A 19,681-nucleotide genomic window follows, 5' to 3' on the forward strand; every position below is an offset into this window, starting at 1 on the left:
AATTCCACAAGGCGTTAATTAGCACAAACACTATTAAACCAGTTAACCTACTGGTTTCACCCTTATTGGGGTATCACCAGTATCATTTTAGACCCGAGAGACCTGTGAAGCGCAAGGTCCACCCCAGTGCTTTGTACAATTTAAAATGGAGACAAGGTCCCTCTATACTTCATGTTCATCTTTCAAGGTGTCTGGTTTCTAAGGCAGGACGACACCTCAGTATTCTCAATAGAAGTAAATCAATTCTGAGGCACTTATGGGTCATTAGACGGTGGAAGGCCTTAACCTGCAGGACCATGGACTATGGATCCCCACCTTGGACTGACGCATTTTACTTTCTTGGAAGCGGTCAAGTCCGAGGCTCTCTATCTTATTGGTATATCTTGACAGGAGACTGAGTCTCATGGTCTGCTTCTCGCTCAACAACAGGCAGGTTGGTGGAGTCTCAGTTTTATGTTGCCTCACTTCTTGCACATCCAACCCGTTCATCCCTCCATTTGTCCCCAACATGCCCAGGTCACACGCATTCCGACAGACTCCCACACCTGGTTACCCTCCCAATCTCTAAGCTGAATGCTCACCTCCATTCCTTCATCCTTCATTTCTCTCATCTGTAGAACGAATGCCTGTGTCTGTTGTCTCATGCTCCTCCTTGCAGTCTCTTGAGTGCTGCCCATCATAACCTCAAGCTTTCCCCCCATATCCACCCCTGCTCTCTTTTACTACTACGGACCTCTGCCCCTTTCCTTCTGCCACTCATCCACTCATGTGCGAAGTCCTTGTCTCTTTGCTCCTCTTCAATCCTCCATCCACCTGTGAACCTGCTGCCATTGTTGAGCTCCACTATGAGCCTAGATTTCCAAAAACAAAAAAAATAAACCTATGTTGGCAACTGTATCTGTATACCAGGGATACCTGTTGGGTAACTGGATCTTTGCTTGTGGAATTTGTATTTCGCTGTTAAAACTGCCTCGCGTAGTGCAGCTTTCTGGCTGTTTGTTCAGCCCAAGATTCTAAGCCTTAGGCTGGCTCTAAACTGGCAAGGGAGCTTTTATGTTATCACTCACACTTCTCTTGTTTCTGTTGCTCGGTGTGCAGGTGACCCAGATAAAGGTTGTGAAACAGGAAGGAAATATGCCTGAGGTCCAGGCTGACACCAGAACATGGTACCACCGTTGGATATTCCGCATCACATCAATGCTACGCTCGGTATAAGTTACCACTGATTACTTACCTTATATGTTAATCAGTTTGTCTGTCTGTCTTTGTATGACCATTTTTGAATGCTATAGTATTGGCTCTTTCGAGCAAACAAACTTGTTGCTTGCTGTCTGTAACTTTCTACATTGCACATCTATCAATGCCTTAGTTTGTTTGATTTATTTCTTCCCAACTTCAGCGGAGTTCCTTTTCCATTCACACAGACTCTCGCTTTATCGATCATTGTAAAAAAAATCCCTTAAGGTTTCATTCCCACTTTGAATCCAACTTGATCTTTCTCACTGTTCTCTCATCCCTCATCACACATCATCTGTCACAAATCACTTTTCACTTTATCAATCTGAGGATTTCACTTGCGCCGGGAATGGTTGTTGTTTCGGTCATTTCTGACCAATCATATCTGCCGCAGAGATCTTGCAGCTTATATCAACTTGACTTGTATAAACATGTTTAATGTATTTTTATGCAGTAAGTGGCTGTCTACATATACATGCAGAGGTGCGTTTGACACGTCCTAGTCACATCTGAACAATGACTGGTTTCTTTCAACCCTCTCCCATCACATACAGATTTGGATTACATTTTTGTCATGCATTCAAGGCCCCCTGAAAAAAACAACCACAATGTTGATGGTGATATGGTTCACACTCGCCTTTGGGTAAGTTGCTGTCACACTTGCATTCCTGGAACAAGCTGAAGATTCAATATTGTGGGGTAATAGAAAGATGTACAGGCAATCCAAAGAGGAGAAGCACGTTCTTTTAAACTGTGATTGAATACTTCATTAAATGTCAGAAGCTGACCACTAATTAGGGAATTTTTTTTTCTGCCTGAACAAAGAATCAAAGAAGTGTTGGTTGCTTGGTTTGCATGAAAATGGGTTTTCAAAGACAAGTAATCCAAGAAGAATCACTACGAAATGCAATTCAGAAGAACCTTCGTTGATCAAGAGACGAGGGCCGGGCTTCATATTTGACCTTGACGTTTATTTCCCACGATGATTTACTTGTCCTTAATGATGGAGATAATGGGTGTGCGGAACTCTTTGGTCAAAAGTGAGATCTTCGATTCGCTTGATGTGTTGTGTTGTTGTTGCTCGAGGTGATCGGTCTTGCAGGACGTGCTTCGTTCTGTCCACTTTAAACGTCCATCTTGAAATGATTTACACCAGTCAAGTCCAGTTGTCCTTGACAGGCAATCAACACTATACTGGCTAGCCAGCTGTCCATAAATTTAAACAGGATAGATGTTTACACAGACCCTACATCTCATGATTATTCGCAGTTCCACCCTCTTTGTTCTCTCATTTGCTGCCATCTTGATGTTCAGGCCAGGCGTTAAAGTTTGGAGACGCGTGATTATGGGCATCGCTAACCAATACCATAAAGACAAAGTCCATCAAAAATTATTAAGCATTATTTTGCTTTGATAATTATCATACATACTTGGCGTTTCACAAAACCTTTTCCCAACAATTTGAGGCACCAAGGTACACATCATTCCACTTTTCCATGGTATTCCATGAACTGTATTGTGGTGCATATTCTATAACTCAAACTCTTCCAGTTCATTATTATTTTCCTCGCAGGGATGACTTGTTGATGGTTAGGATTATTAAAATAATCTTGGTAAGGTTACACTGACCTGCAAAAGTGTTCACCCCCGACTAATACAGTCACATTTAGATGAAATGGCAGAGTACCCGTCCTATGGACAATCTTGTTCCAAACATGCAACACGTTCTTCTGATGCATACCTTTATTTGGGCGGTGTATAGGTAACTGACAGCTCTGTGGAGGAAAAATAAATTTAAAAAACCCATGAGGTTATGTGCATGAAGCAAGACCATACCTACTGCTTATATTTCACAACGCCTTACGACACTGGAAAACATGGTAACAGGAATACTGTACTGTAAATGGTGGAGACTTGTAATACCCCCACCGCCCCTGCCCTACCCGCAGGTGGTGCGAGACAATACATATTTACATATAGAATTTGTGTCACCCCTTACCCCCCCCCCCTTCAAACCCCCTAAGACCACTGGCAAATTTGAAAACATTTGAAACATTAATTGGGATCATGCTGCTGCTACATAGCAAGTCTGGATGTAATCGGCCCAAACTGTTGGAGGAGTAGCGTGATAAACACACCGCCAAAAAAACGCAAACACCGGCCCGTGAATTATAGTAAGGGTGACGTATTACGTAGAAATATTTTTTTCCAAATGAACTTTTTTATTCATAACTGGAGGGATTAAACTACACACTGTTATCGTTGAAGGAGGTTACACGTCAGGAATACCTGCAAAAACCATGTACACATCAAAATTCACTGGTTGAAAAAATATTCAGCCCATTAGGTCAGTACTTGGTGGAAGCACCGACATTTACTCTCTTCTTATTCATCCACTCCAGCGTGGCATTTGCTTTGTGCTTCGGATCGTTATCCCACTGAAATGTAAATCTCCTACCTAGTTTTGAGATTCGTGGCCAACTCAAGTAAGTTCTCATCAAGGATTCTCCTGTACTTTGTACCGTCCATTGTTCCTTCTATCCTGACAAGCTTGGCAGTCCCTGACGATGAAAAGCAGCCCCATAGCATGATGCTGCCACCACCATGCTTGACAGTTGGAATGGTGTTGACTGGGTGATGTGCAGTGTTTTGGTTGCACCCAATGTAACATTTTGAATTTATAACAAAAAGTTCAATTTTTTTTTTGTCTCATCTGACCACAAAACATTTATCCAGGTGCCTGCAATACCATTAAGATGCTTTTCGTAAACTCATTACGAGCTTTTAGATGAGTTTTTTTTCAGCAATGGCTTCTTTCTTGGCACCTGTCCATGGAGGCCAGCTTTGTGAAGGTAACGGGATATTGTTTATGGATGAACACTGACCCCCATCTCGGACAAAGAGCCTTGCAGATCTTTCAAAGTCATTGTTGGATTTACAGTGACATCCCAACCAGTTTCCTGCTTGCCCGGTTGCTGAGTTTGGATGGGTGATCTGGTCTGAGTTGAGTCTGGGTGGAATGATATGTCTTTCACTTCTTAATGATGGATTTCCCCATACTCAAAGGGATAAAGAGTGACTTTGAAATCTTCTTATAACCCTCTCCTGAATGATGCTTCTCCACCACTTTATGTCTGACTTCTTTGGAAAGCTCCTTGGTCTTCATGTTTACCTTGTTGGTGCACCAAGTGAGTTGCACCATAAAATCCCTGGATATATGGGGGAGCTTAATTTTTCAGTTAAATCCCTGATTACATACAGGTAATACCTTTCACACTTATTGTAACCTTTCAAACAAAGAATTTGCTCCTGAAGTGATTTAGGATTAATTTGGCAAAGAGTTTGAATACCAGTGCAACTGAGAATCATCTGATTTTCTCCGTTAATCAAACTTATTCACATTCTATCTGCATTTTTCAACTTTATCACTTTGGAGTAGTTTGTGTCGACTCCACAGTATATATTAAGTTTGGCTTGAAAGCATCATGAACTAAGCTCAGGTGACATCAAAATGTGAAAACTTTGGAGGGGGTGGATACTTTTGCAGGCCACTACTGCACCAATCTATGACAGCAAACTAACTCTTTCCTCTGACACTTGATTCTCTAAAACTGAGCACTGTTCTGTGCCTATTTATACCATCTCGGTTGATGATGTTCACAGTTTTAAAAGTCAGATGTTGTGTGGGCTATTCTCTGCAGCCTGAAACGCTTGGGAGTATCATTTTATGGATAAGGGTCCATGGACAAATCCATGTCCATGGACAAATGGATGTCAAAGCTCCTTCAGAAGCCTGAGTTGCTACCAAAAAACGTGTTGAAATTATCCTTCAGGGATTATGTTATGCCAGAGCTTTATTTTTGTTCTCTTAAATTAATCTCCATCTATAATCTATATGATAGGGGGACTCTTTGTGATGTTGTGGGGTTTCTTTCTACAATTTGCGCCACCAATTTGTAATGGTACCACAGAGTTTCTGAGACCCTTAGGAGTACTAAATCACCATCAATTAAAATAAAAAGAGATTTTGTTTTTTTCTTCCTGCACTCCAAACTTCCAAGCTGTATCTTGGAGTTGGCTTGGACTTTTGGAATGAAATTTTGTATCAACAATGTGAATAGAAATGATGCAGGGTTGACATAATTATTGACCTTGACCTATTTTAAAGGTCATGATCTAATTAGACATTGAAACATTTTTCAACATAACTTGACTAAGGTTTGTCAGATCAGAATGGAATTGCTCTCATTAGATAGCCTAGATTAAGGTGCATTTACCTTTAATTTACATCATACCCCTGCAGGTTAAAGGTCAATGTATTTCACCCCTCGGAATACGAAACCACCGTAAAGTTTTTCTCCCTTATTTCCACCAATGTACGAGGACTTTCGGAATAAAATGTTTGCTTTAATAATTGGAATACAAAATATGCCGGGTTGACGTAATTTTATTTGACCTTGACCTAATTTTATTGCCATGACCAAATTATAAACATTTTAACATTTTTCACCATAACTCGACCAAGATTAGTCCTATTAGAATGAAATTGCCCCCCCTCGATAGCCTAGAGCAAATCGCATTTACGCAAAACGTACATCATACCCCTCTGGGTTAAAGGTCAACATCTTAGACCCCTATGAGTACTAAACCAGTATTTAGGTCCCCCCCATTTGTTTCTGCCAAATCGCTGTGCTGTATCTCGGAGCCAACTGGGGACAATTCAGAATGAAATTTATCATCAATAATAGGAATACACAATATGTGGGGTTGGACTTATCTTTTGACCTTGACCTAGTTATAAGGCCATGAACCAATTGTCGCCATTTAAACATTTTTCAGCATAATCCGACTAAGGTTTGGCCAATCACAACAAAATTGCCCTCCCTAGATAGCCTAGACTGCTAGAGCAAGACACATCACACTTCTTTTACATCATACCCCTCTGAGTTAAAGGTCAAGGTCAAATGACGGTCTGAAAAAAAAACACAACTGATTGTTGGCATGGGTCATATTTGCCAATGAGGAATCTCAAAGACCACTAGGCCATTCAATAAGTTCTTGCATCATAATGGTGTTGCTGCACTGAAGTTATGCACCTGATATTTGTTTTGTGTTCTTGACCTACTTTTTTCAGATTGGGACCTGATTAACAAAAACACACCTTTTTGATCATACCTTGAAGAATTCTCCTCCGATTTTCATGCTGTTGAGTTTTATGGATAGATTGTAGATGGGGAAATAATTTCTTAATTTACACTCGATCCATAAATGTTGAAGGACAAGGTTTAAGGTGGTCCGAATAAAATATGCCTCATTGGATCGTGGGACAGAATAAGTGGCAGGTGATTGCCAAGGGTAAGCTGGGGGAGGCTTGCCTTTGGGACCACTTTGTAATAGCAGATATCTTGTTTTCATTTATCATTGATGTTATGCTGATTTGATTCATCAAAAAAAATCGATACTTTAAAAGAAAATGTGATGGATTTCTATAGTATGTATGTATGTTCCATAAATTAGATTTTCCTGCATTATTGTGCACTCCGTGGGTTAATCAGTTCATTCCAATTTCGTAATAGAGTATAAAATGATGCTAATAGAGTATAAAAGATGCCATGGACCACAAGAGTAATTGTAGTTAAAACTACAACGGCACTTGGTAGAGCACATACCTCTGCCAGGCTGAACAGTTTACGTTTTGTATCCCATTGATAGGCCGAATCTGCATCCAGACCTTAACCAAAATATATTTGGCGTGTTCTTGTCACCTACCCAACTCATTCACCAAGTTTTATTATAACCCATGCATAACATTTTGAGATATTGTGCGATACAGTACATCGTTTTTGGCCCCATCTTTCAATTGTGAAGAATCACTTTAAAAATTCTAGTATCCAGATCCTCACCAAAATCTCATCAATTTGTCCTTGTCACACACCCAGCCTGTCCACAAATGTTCGTCCAAGTCCATCCATAACTTTTTTGAGATATCGTGCTCACAAACATTTAGACAAACAGACAAACAAACAGGGTTAAAATCATAACCTCCGGTAATAAGTTTCAGTTTTGTTTATGTTTTTTTTGTACCACATTGATCGAAGGCTCAGTGAGGAGCCAGTTCACCAATCACATGCAAGACAAAGACAATCATAAACAACGGACAACAGTGTACCTTTACATAAGTCAGACAAGGAAATTGGTAGATATTGGACAAACACATATAGTTTTTATGGTATTTGCTCTGATTGGAACACTTAAAATCTTTCCCAGCGCAGCATGTTCTCTGACTATTTATACTGTTCTGTTGATGATATTCACTGTTATACAAATCTTCACAGTTACAGCAGTCCTCCATTGAACACATATTTGACGCAGTCCTGTATCATTACAGGCTGCCATGCATGGCGCAATGGACTTCTTGCATTTGAAATGCAAACCACTTCATCCAGGTTTGAAACTCCAACCATGTACTTTTAAAACAGGACCCAGGGGCAGGTGGCAAAGACATGAGTACTGGCAGTAGCGCGTCCTCCTCATATGTACAGTCCATGGATTCTTCAAAAGGTAGAGCTGGGTAGTTTAAGTGATTTTAACTCTACACTGCAACATTTTTTGGGGGAAAAACATATGGAAGGACGAACAACCACTTTCGGTTTTGGTGGAAAACAACCACTTTAGGTGGAAGGGACTCAGGTGTATGAGGTTTGATGAATACTATTGATCAAGCCGTGTCAACTGTGCCGACATTTTGGATGTTGTATAATCTCAAAAGAACAGGTCCGCATCGTTGGTTGCTTCTTCTGACAGATGTTCTTTTCCTCGATTTTGTAAGAACATTTTAATGTTGTTTTTGGAAGATCTTCTGTGAAGTTGTCAGTTTGAGGTTTGAAGACTTTGGTCTGTCAGTTGCATCACTACTGATTCACTGATATTTTACTGAAGCATTGCCTTATAAGTTAGCGAAGGAAAATGGAGTTTGTCCTGGAATCAGTACACACGAGCCTACTCCTTTTCGAAAATTACCCTGTGATCTTTAATGTTCACCAACAAGAGCTTAATGTTTCCTTTGAAAGACTGCATAACCATTGATGGAACCACTCTACTTGCATAGCACCACGGTGATAATTTACAGTCTGTCTGGGAATCAAACCCAGATGAGACAACTCAAAGAATGAGTGCACTACCTCGAAGTTATCCTCTTGAGCCCAGGTGCAGCAGTGAAAAGATTAACCGATGCGAACGTTTAAATTTGGCGAGTTTGAGGTTGAACGACACACCAAGGGAGTTTATCACCAGGAATGCAGCAGTGATGGTACAGATTATTTTAATTACTTGCCTCTACAAGTAAGGAAAGAAAGATAAGGAGAATAAATTTTACAATTTGATGAATTTCATTTCATTCGAGGTTGGACTTGGTTTCAATATCTTTCATCACAGCAAACATGCTTTCATTAGTCCAGTCTCATATTGCTTATTTCATTTTCTTGCAGAGATAATGTCATTAAAATTTAAAGTACCTGCAAAGTACCTGTAAAATTTGATTGCAAATATAATTAAAAGTTCCATATTTAAATTTTTTTTCCTGCAAAGTTCATGAAAGTATAAGGTGGAAGTGGCTTGCTTCTTTTTCCCCAAGGCAACAATTAGCAGCAGAAGATGTGCTGTTTTCCCAAAATTCATGGGACATGTCTTTCCAGTTGTGAGATTTAGTTACTTTTCATTTATAATCACTGTAAATGCCTTCAGCAGACACAGGAAAACAGATTTTCCAGACTTCATCCAATTGGCAAATTTCTGGTTATTCTATCTCAAAATTTGCTGATATTAAAATTAATGCAAATGGGGGGGGGGGGGGACTAATAATAAATGGTGGATCGATGGGTTTTATCAACTGAAGGTTGATGAAGGTGTTCTATCTGCTGTGAGAAGCAAAGTATAGTTGACATTTTTAGTGTCGACCCTTTGTTGGAGCAGGAGAGGGCCTTTGCATTTCAATGGAATACCATCGAAGCCTTTGATTATTGTGGTCAATGTACAATGTCAAATGCTGTGGTGTGATAGATAGTATCCCAGGGCCTCAACATGTGCAAAGAGATGTTGTGGAACAACAAGTGTACATTGTGCACATCCGTTAGTAGTGTCTATGGCATGTGTCAGAATGTCAAACTATAAAGCATCTCACAATGCAAAGCCTGTCCATAAATATCCTCATTTGCGAGCTCCCACTTGACGAAAACAACAATTAACAAAAAAAATTGAATGTTTTATTCATCTGTGTTCTCCATTTTCTCATAATAAAGGTTTGTTCAAGATTTGATGACAAAAGCTCAATTGGTAAAAATGTTATGGCCTGGACACACACACACACACACACACACACACACACACACACACACACACACACACACACACACAATGAATTGAAAAACCACATCTCCCGCTGCGTGGGGGGACGGACGAATTCGAACTCAATAACAACACCACTACAACTAGTACTACTACTACTTCTTCTTATCGTACTTTAACAGCCCCAAATATTCCTATGTTCTTGTGGGGTCATTTGACGAAATGTTTTGAGCCAATGCGGCACGAACTGGCAGGCCAGCCATCTGATATTGAGCAATGGTGAATTTGTTGCAATGGTGAACGGACATCTGGTAGCTTGTACCTGTTGCTGCGTTTGAGCCTGGGGAGTAACTGCTGAAATATATCTGTCTGGGTTATTCCTGACATCTTTGTTTTTTGTTCCTTTCACATTTCTTTCTAAAAAAATTTTTTCACAATTCTCTTTATTTATTGTAATTCTTGCTTTTTCTTCTATTTCATCTCCTTTTCTCTCTATTCCTCTCTTTTATTGTCTATCTCTCTCAGGAGAAGTAAATTATTGCAGAAATATTTCTGTAAGGCTCACTTGGCTACACCTGGATGGGTTTGGAGGTTGTGGAGTAGCGGCTGAAACCAGAATCCTATCCAGGTTCCTCCTGATGACTCAATCTTTGCTCTTTACTTCTTCGGGTTCCTTCTTGATCTTCTATTTCATTGCCTGATTTTCAGCCTCAAATATTTCTGGACACGTTTGCAGAAAAGCTGATATGATTAACAGTGTGTTCCAGTGTAACTAATTCATGGAGCAAGCCTCATTTCTTTCATCATATGAAATTATCCAGGAGCTTTATAACTGACCCTTTTATGTTTGCTATCACCATATATGATTTATTTGGATGTTTTCAGACGCAGTTTGAAGACATGATGATCTATATTTCTTGTCACATCATCTCAGGTCTGCTGGAGGTTATACTGCAAGTTAACTAACATAGTGCTGCCAGAACTGCCTTTGGGCAAATCACCACCTTGATTAATGAAGTGTCTGGCTGGTTACCTAAAGGTTGCTGAAGAAGGGCCAGCTGTCTTAATCTCCTAATCTCTTTCATCCCACGTACATATTTCTACAGTGTAACATATAGTGCCAGCTTATACTACAACTGGTACCCGTTTTCACACAATTTACTGATCCTCATTTACGATCTCCACCTTAAAAACGACTCGTACTTCTGTTTTGGCAAGTTTCTGCAACCTTTTTCCCCGTGATGTTTGCATTGTTTGTCTGATTCGATTGGCAGATACTTTGGCTTGAGTGTCTGGTTTCCGGAGATGATAAAACAACTACAGGCTGAGGATTATGCATCCAGAGTGATCCGGTTTGATGGAGAAACAGTGGAAAATTTCTACTTCAACTTCACGCTGGAGAATCAAGTTCACAAAAATGGCAAATACATAAACGGCAGGTATGTCCGCAGGTATAATGGCAAATGCATACAGTACAAGAGAGGTATGGATTCAAACTTTGCATTTTGCTTTTGATATCAATATTTTCATTCCCATGGAGGAGATGCTCTTCGGTTTTCAGTATTTTTTTCCATTCAATACTACTTTATGACATTTCTACTTTCCAGGTCTTCATGGTTGTTCTAAAGGAGCGCAGATGAGATGAGCAGGAAGGGCTCTTGTTTTATGCCAAGTGCAGTACAGATAGATTGGTTAACATGGCTTTCTATGTAGGGAAAGCTGGGCAATGTATGCAACTCATTTTTAAATCTTCAGTTTCAGTTTCAGTTTATTTCCATACTCTGTACAAGGGTGAGTAAAAATAAATAAATAACTTACATGTGTGTGCGTGTGTGACACAGAGCGTCAAGACATTTCCACAAAGCTAAAGCTTGTGGTGAAACACCTATAACAGCAAACTATCAAATACCAGACCAACTACGAGCAAATAACGATGTGTAAAGGAAAACACAAGAATGGACAAAATAATGAAACACAAGAATTGTTTGAACATCATCAGGGGAATTTTTTATACTACAGACCTACATATTGGGATACGAGAAAGTTCTTATAGGAAGAGTTGAATCTATTCACGGATGGCTGGGCTTTCACTGCTCCGTCAATAGTGTTACGAAGACGACAACCATAAAATGTAATTGTATTCATGGAGCATACAGAGTATAATAGTATTCATGTGTAGGGGAAGAACAAATTGTTCCAGGATCTGGTATGAGAATGGAGGTGTGTGTTGTGTATTGAAGTCAAGAATAAAATTTGCAGGGAAGACGATTATCGACATACTTTTGCATAATATCTGTGTGTGTGCAATTTTTTTTGAAATCGCTAAGAGTGAGAGTGTAACATCTAATGAAAAGTGGTGCAGTGTCGTTTCGAGGATGAGAGAAGATACAAATCCCCAATGATCTTTTTTGAGCAACAACGACTGAATGAAGCTTATTGTTGATTGTGCATGACCATACCATATTTCAATAAATGAGGAAGAGTAAAACTATAGTATCGTAAAGAGGAATTAAAGTGATCGAGGGTAGAAATGAATGTAATCGAGATAAAACACCTGTGTTACGAGAAACCGTTTTCGTGACAAAGGAGATGTGGTCAGACCAGGTGAATTTATCATTAATGATGACTCCTAAAAATTTAGCAGAGTGAACCTCAGCGATGGGCATATTATCAATTTTCAAAAATATTCATGCTAATTGGGGATTTATTTGAATTGAAAAAGAGCATGTCCTTGGTTTTATTATGTTTTAAAGAAAGTTTGTTGGCTTTGAACCAGGAGGTGGTCTTTTATTGGTTTGGAGTTTAAACTATTGACCAAGGAATCATAAGTTTAATTGGAGTGCTGTATACAGTTGTGGTATCATCTGCAAATGATATAAATTTTAAAAGGGAAGAAGAAGAAAGCAAATCATAAACAGAGTAGAAAATGGAGAGGAGCAAGGATAGAGCCATGTTGAATACCATGTAGAATGGCTTTCTGGCTGGAATCACACTTATTAACGGTCGTGAATTGTTGATGGTTACTGAGATAAGAATTAAACCATTGCAAAGCAATACCCCTGATATCATAAAATTCAAGCTTAGATGAGATAATACTATTGTACGGTCAATTGTGTCGAAGGCGTTGGACAGAATCAATAAAAACGCCAGCAATAGACATTTTGTTACAAACTGAATCAGTGAGTTTATCAATGAGTTGCACAAGAGCCATGTCAGTGGAATGTTTAGATATAAAGCTGAACTGTTCATCATGAAGGTTCAAGAGAAAGACAACCAGAGAGTTGGTGTCAAAGCAAATACTCCTATAGAGAAGGACTGGAACCTCCCATGCTCGGGGTTTGTAACTTGAGTCTGAAGGATTAACTTGAGTCCGGGGCTAAAATGACTTCAAGAAGGGCTAGAGACACGATCTCGGGATCCATCCAGGGGTTTTTGAGGACGGCGAGTTCAATAGTGTCATTTTCAACACCACCTGAGGTCATCTTCAAGGTCAAAAGGTCATATTTCAAGGTCAAATTACTGAATTTTGGTATTTTTTGCCCGTTTTTGTGTCGAACTCATAAACGGTGAGAGATGGCTGATTGTAATAAGATGAAAGTGTGTAGAGCTGTCAAACTTTGATATTTATTGTCATATATCGTATTACATAAACATTACATGCATGTCACAACACGATGCCTATTACAACTATGTCTATGTCTATCACTAGTTGGAGAGCTTTTCTTGCCTCCTGAGGCATCCCAAAGCTTTTTCTTTGTCACTTACATTGAGGACATGAGCTTTCAATGGAATGTTAGCTAAAGTAGTACATGTAGCAATACTACTAGCTAAAGGTGCATCTACAGAGGATAACAGCTGAGCAAAATGAAATTGGAAACGCAATTTAGTCTTGTCATACAAATTATAGGCATTATGTACAAAAAAGACGGTTGACAGAGTCCGCACACTCAACCCACCTCTATTCAAATTATCTAGAAACTCAGATGACACCTCATTACCATCTTCATCATCAATGATCTCCTCCATACTAGTGCTATCGCCATATTTATGAACAAGGTATCCAAATAAACTACTTTATGCTTTAGGGCATCGTCAGACTCCAAGAGATCCTGAGTGTCTTGAGGAGTAATCTCGTCAATGAGTTCACTTCGCTCATCTGGATTTATGGAAGTTGTACAGTTCTTGTCGCAATCAATCACACGAGAACTAGATTCGGGCATAATGTCATGCTTTATGAGTGTTTGCAAATTTACAATTTTAGCTGCAGCCATAATGTCAACTACGTCAATGTAGAAGTTTCCACCGCTTCTTTGCCTGGCTTGGCCGAAAAACTTTTCCAAGGCTTCATCTGCAAATATAGCAGGAAGAACGTAGTCAAAGTCTTTCTCTGCCAGAAGCAATTTGGCAGCATCCACATTATTACGTGTGGACACAGTGAAGGCTTCAGCAGTTTGCTGAGTTAGCTTCAGCTTATGACCACCACCTCTTTGCCATGCGCAGGTAGATATAATTTGGCATGCCTGCTCCAGCCTAGTGAAACTTGTACAGTCTACTGTCCAAGGCTGTCTGGATTCGTCGCGCAGATGGATAGCTGAGAAACGGTCTTTCACGTTCATCATCTTGAACCACTCACTCATTATCTGAGTGAGGATGATTGTGCCTTCGCTGATGCCCAGTGAATCCTTGAAGGTCTTTAAAGCAGTGACAGTCTTGTCATTGAACACTTGGCATACCATAAGATGCAGCTGCGACAGAAGGAAGGTGAAATGAGGAAGCTCGTGTGCCTCAGTCATCCAACAGAGCTGGCTTATTACAACCTGAAGAATTTCCTTGCTTGTGCATTCATGGATGTTTACCTGGTCAGTTTTGGACCTAATCTGGGACCATTTTGAGAGCAGGCTGTTCTTCTTCAAAGGAAAAAGTCGTTTGGGCACCTCAATGCCATCTTTCTCAACTCTATTCAAGAATAGAAATCCAAAAGGTGAGTGAATTGTTGGAAATGAAAGAAGTGCTTGACAGTTTGTCCAGTAGCATCAGTTCTTGATAGGTAAAGGTTTTCCTGATCTTTTATGATGTTAAAGCCAGGAAAATAAACTGATTTTAGCACAGAAGTGGTCGAAATCTTGGATATTGTCTGCAGCCTCATCAGCTGCCTGCATCTTCTTTGCTCTTGATTGTGACGTAGAAGATGATGTTGGACGTGGGGCTGAGGTCACCTGCTTCAAAGCTGCTTTCGGTACTCCAGGAAATATTGATGGGGGTTCTTTGGGTCGTTTGCCACCCCTAACTGACACCCAATCACAATTGAAATGTGTCTCACAAATATATATCTCCTTTAAGCACCTCAAGCTTTCTTTCTCATTTGGCATTGCCAATATCCATCTCTTCCTCTCCTCAGGATCTTTTGGGAAGGACATGACTTTTACATAAGGCGTCCCATCATAGTTTCCTCTACAACCAAAGCAGCTGCAATGACGTGGCATATCGTCACCAAAGCAGGAAACAACACAAACATCCTGTGAGATCACCAGCTGGACAGTTTCTGAAAGAGAAACAAACAAAACATACATTAGTTAACGATGATAGAAATCAGCAAGTAGGTGCAGTAGGTGCACAATGTCATGTTTTGTTATAGACTTTACAAAAGTTTTCCTCTATGAGTTAGATGCAAAAACGGGCAAAAAATACCAAAATTCAGTAATTTGACCTTGAAATATGACCTTTTGACCTTGAAGATGACCTCAGGTGGTGTTGAAAATGACACTATTGAACTCACCATCCTCAAAAACCCCGATATGGATCCCGAGATCGTGTCTCTAGCCCTTCTAGAAGTCATTTTAGCCCCGGACTCAAGTTAATCCTTCAGACTCGTTACAAACCCCGAGATCGTGACGTTCCAGTCCTCCTCTATAGGAGTCTATGTATCAAAGCCACCCAATGCTCGCCTGTTTATACATTTATCGTTTTTAAAAGACTCCTCTAATCATATTTTTTATAAAGCATTGCAGTGAAGTCTGATCCAAATAATTTTAAAGCAATATATGTATTTGTATTATATATTGTAATCAGTAAAAAATAGTGTACACACACACACACACATACACACACACACACACACACACACACACACACACACACACACACACACACACACACACACACACACACACACACACACACACACACACAAGCATTTAAAGGCCATTTTCCCCGCTAAAGCAGGGGTTAGCCTTGCGGGCCCCATGACAATCTTCTCCATTTTACCCTGTTTTCTGCATCTCCCCTTCTTAATCCCCTTGCCCACATTTCCTCTTCCACCACATTTAGCCAAGTTTTTCTCGGTCTTCCCCGTCCTCTACTTCCTACTACATTCATTTCCAATACTCCTCTCACCCAGTCACTTTCATCCTTCCTCAACACATGACCCAACCATCTCAACCTGTTTCTCTTCACAACCTCCATCACAGACTCTATTCCCATCATCTTCCGCAAGTCATCATTTGTCTTCCTCTCTCTCAACAATACTCCACACATCCACCGAACCATTCGCATTTCCACCCTTTCCAGCCTTTGTTGCTGCTCCATGTTCAGTACCCATGTCTCACTCCCATAAATCATCGTAATTCTCACACATGTAGCATACACCTTTCCCTTCAGCTTCAACGACACTCCCCTCTTCGTCAGCACACCACTCAGTTCCCGAAACTTCTTCCATGCACATCTCACTCTAGCAACCATCGAAGAGTCTGATCCACCTTCTCCATTCAGCATGTCTCCGAGATAACAAAATGTTTTCACCCCTTCCAGCTTCACACCATCTCCAAGATCCAACTCAACAATTCCTTCATCTGCTGCTCCCTCGATGCACACCTTACACTTGAATGTAGCTGCCACACTGGTTAATGACCCTCTCACCCCACTACATTTTTGATGAACCCATTCAGCACACATCGTACACTGAATGGAGTTCACTCCGACACCCTTCCTGCACACACCACACGGCCACTTCCCAGTCCTTTCCACCTCACCACATGCTTTACCACTTGCCATCACCTTCGTCTTTCCGATATTCACCTTCAAACCTTTTGCCTCCATACATTCCTTCCACTTGTTCATCTTCTCCTTCAGTCCATCCATACTCTCTGCAATCAACACCAGATCATCTGCATACAGCAGCTCCCACGGTAAACCCTCCTTTACCCTCCGAGCCAGCACCTCCATCACAACTACAAATAGAAGTGGACTTAGTACCGACCCCTGGTGCACTCCTACCCTCACCTCAAACTCACCACTGTTCCCATCCTTCGTGCTTACAGCTGTGCGTGCTCTCTTGTACATGGCCATCACCACTCTGATCAACCATTCCTCCACTCCTAACTTCCTCAATGCCCATGCCATTACTTCGCGTGGGACCCTATCAAATGCTTTCTCCAGATCAACAAACCCAAAAAGCAACTTCTTCCTCTTCTCCATGTACTTCTCCTGCAACTGCCTTACAATAAAAATCACATCTGTCGTTCCTCTTCCTGGCATAAGTCCAAACTGCATTTCGTCAATCTTTACCTTCTTCCTTATCCTCTTCTCCAACACCCTTTCCAATACCTTCATTCCATGCTCCAATAACTTTATTGCTCTATAGGAGCCACAGTCCAGAGGGTCACCTTTCCCCTTGTACAGAGGGATGAGGGTACTCAGTTCCCAATCCACTGGAATGCGGCCTTCTCTCATCATCAGGTTACAGATCTCTGTCATTCTCTTCACACCCCAACTTCCCGCTGCCTTCAACATATCTCCCACAACTCCCGTCGGCCCTCCTGCTTTTCTACTCTTCATTGCTCTTATAGCTTCCTCAACTTCCTTCTCAGTTATCTTCTCTGCTGGTCCTAAAACTGGGTTACTCTCGATGTTTCTATCCCATTCATTTTCTACATTCAACAGCCATTCCATATATCTCTTCCATCTTCCTTTAATTCCATCTGAATCCACAACAATTTGTCCCACTTCATCCTTCAAGCAACTCACCCCCGTCACATCAAATCTCTCTCTCTCGCTATCTGCTTTGCAATCCTGAATACCGCTCTCTTACCCTCCTCCGAATCCAAGCGTTCTCCAAACATTTTCCCATCAGCCTCCTGCGCCTTTGCAACCTCTATCTTTGCAGCCTTCTTGGCTTCCTTATAACTTTCATGTGCTGTCTCTTCTTCCACCGTATCCTTTGCCTTTTGCCATTCCTTGAACTTCTTCCTCTTCTCTTCAATTGTCTTTCCAACTTCATCACCCCACCCCCATGTTTCCGAGTGCCTCGGTGGTCCTTTTGTCCATCCACATACCTCACCAACGGCTCCCAATAGACTAGCTTTCATTGACATCCAACCACTTTCAAGCTCAACCACATCATCTTCAACCATACTCAGCCTCTCTCTTAATGCTTCCTTCACTGTCGCCTCTTTCACCCTCCACACCTTCATCCTCGGTTGGTAGTTCACCCGCCGAATTCTCCGCGCACCTTTCACCCTTATATCGCAGACAACCAGGTGGTACTGTGAAACAGTCTCCTCCCCTGGGATCACCTTTGTGTCCCGGAGGTTTCCCCTATCTCGCTGACGCACCATCAGGTAGTCAATGGTTGTCGTCGACCCACCTAACGTGTATGTAATAAGCTTATTATCCGCTTTCTGGAATTGAGTATTACAAATCAATAAATCAGCTCCATCAGCAAACTCCAAGATACTTTCACCTTCTCCATTTCTCACACCATATCCATAACCCCCATGGACTCCCTCAAAACCGTCTGGACTCCTTCCCACATGTCCATTCAAGTCTCCTCCAACCACAACAACTTCCTCATCTTTCACATTTTCCATCAACTTCTCCATCGCACACCAGAACATGTTCTTCTCTTCATCGCTTCGACCGACCTGCGGGGCATATCCCGAGATGACGTTCACCAAGAGATTTCCGATCACGATTCTCACCATCATCAACCTTTCACTCACTCTAGTCACACTCACTACACTGTCTACAAACTCCTCAGAAAACATGACACCAACACCATGCACGCCTTCCGGGCACCCTTGCCACATAAACTTGTACTTCTGCTCCTGCCTTCCCTTCACCATTCTCACACCACTTCCCTTCCACCGTGTCTCCTGCACACAACATATGTCCACTCTTCTTCTGACCAATGTTTCAACCACTTCTCCAGATCTCCCTGTCATTGTCCCTACATTCCATGTACCAAACCTCAGAAACCGATCTCCACGTGGGGCATCAGACAATTGGTCATCATAAATGGAAAAATTTCCTCCCTTGCTTCGATCGGGTTCCCCACCTTGAGTTTTAACGAGAGGGGGTGAGGACCCCCACGGGGTACTTCGGGCTGTACCCTGCCCATCAGTTGTACTCATCATGGTTTCCTTTTGAGGCGATGTTTTTATGGCCGGATGCCCTTCCTGACGCCAACCCTTTTAGTCGCCTTTTACGACACGCAGGGATACGGTGTACCTATTCTAATCGGGGTACACACCGGGAAGTAAAAAAATAGTGTGGTAGATAAAAACATTGGAAGGGAAATAACTTTAACTTTGATGTGCTACAAAAAAGTTAAGTTCAAAACAGGTCAAAAATTTTTAAAATTTGAAATTATTTTTTAATTTCAACTTCACTACATCAATAATATACCCCAAAGGAACCTCCATGCCAAATATCAGCATCCGAATACACATATTAAATGAATGGCAAGCTTCCAAATAACTTGCACCAAAAACTTTAACATTTTCACGCTCACGCTGACGCTGACGCCGGGGGTATCGCGATAGCTCTCTGTTCTTCGAACAGGCGAGCTAAAAACGGCACTCGGTGAAGCACATACCTCCTCCAGACTGAACAGTTTAAATTTTGTATCCCACTGATAGGCGCATCTTTATCTGCACCTGAACCAAAATCAAATTGGCTTGTTCTTTCTTGTCACATAACCAAATCATCCCTCTAGTTTTGTCATAACTCAACAATTTTTGAAATATCATGCTATATATTGTTTTGGCTTTCAATTCAGTGACCTGATTTGCAAATGCTCTTCAAATTTCAAGCCAATCGGATGGAA

General features: G+C 41.1%; 1 protein-coding gene across 4 annotated transcripts in view; it reads left to right on the forward strand.

Annotated features, from left to right (window-relative positions):
* Positions 1-19,681, forward strand: part of SV2C (synaptic vesicle glycoprotein 2C) — a 143,693-nt gene that overhangs the window by 108,135 nt on the left and 15,877 nt on the right. For all 4 annotated transcript variants that reach the window (XM_085874555.1, XM_085874556.1, XM_085874553.1 and 1 more), the window contains 3 exons: positions 1,099-1,209; positions 1,791-1,879; positions 10,854-11,018. In XM_085874555.1, the coding sequence (XP_085730681.1) occupies positions 1,099-1,209; positions 1,791-1,879; positions 10,854-11,018 (365 nt within the window). The remainder of the gene's footprint in view (positions 1-1,098; positions 1,210-1,790; positions 1,880-10,853; positions 11,019-19,681) is intronic.

This window comes from Eptatretus burgeri, chromosome 3, assembly GCF_056783735.1.
Source record: "Eptatretus burgeri isolate ZD-2024b chromosome 3, Ebu_testis_v1, whole genome shotgun sequence".
In the NCBI taxonomy this organism is placed as follows: Eukaryota; Metazoa; Chordata; class Myxini; order Myxiniformes; family Myxinidae; genus Eptatretus; species Eptatretus burgeri.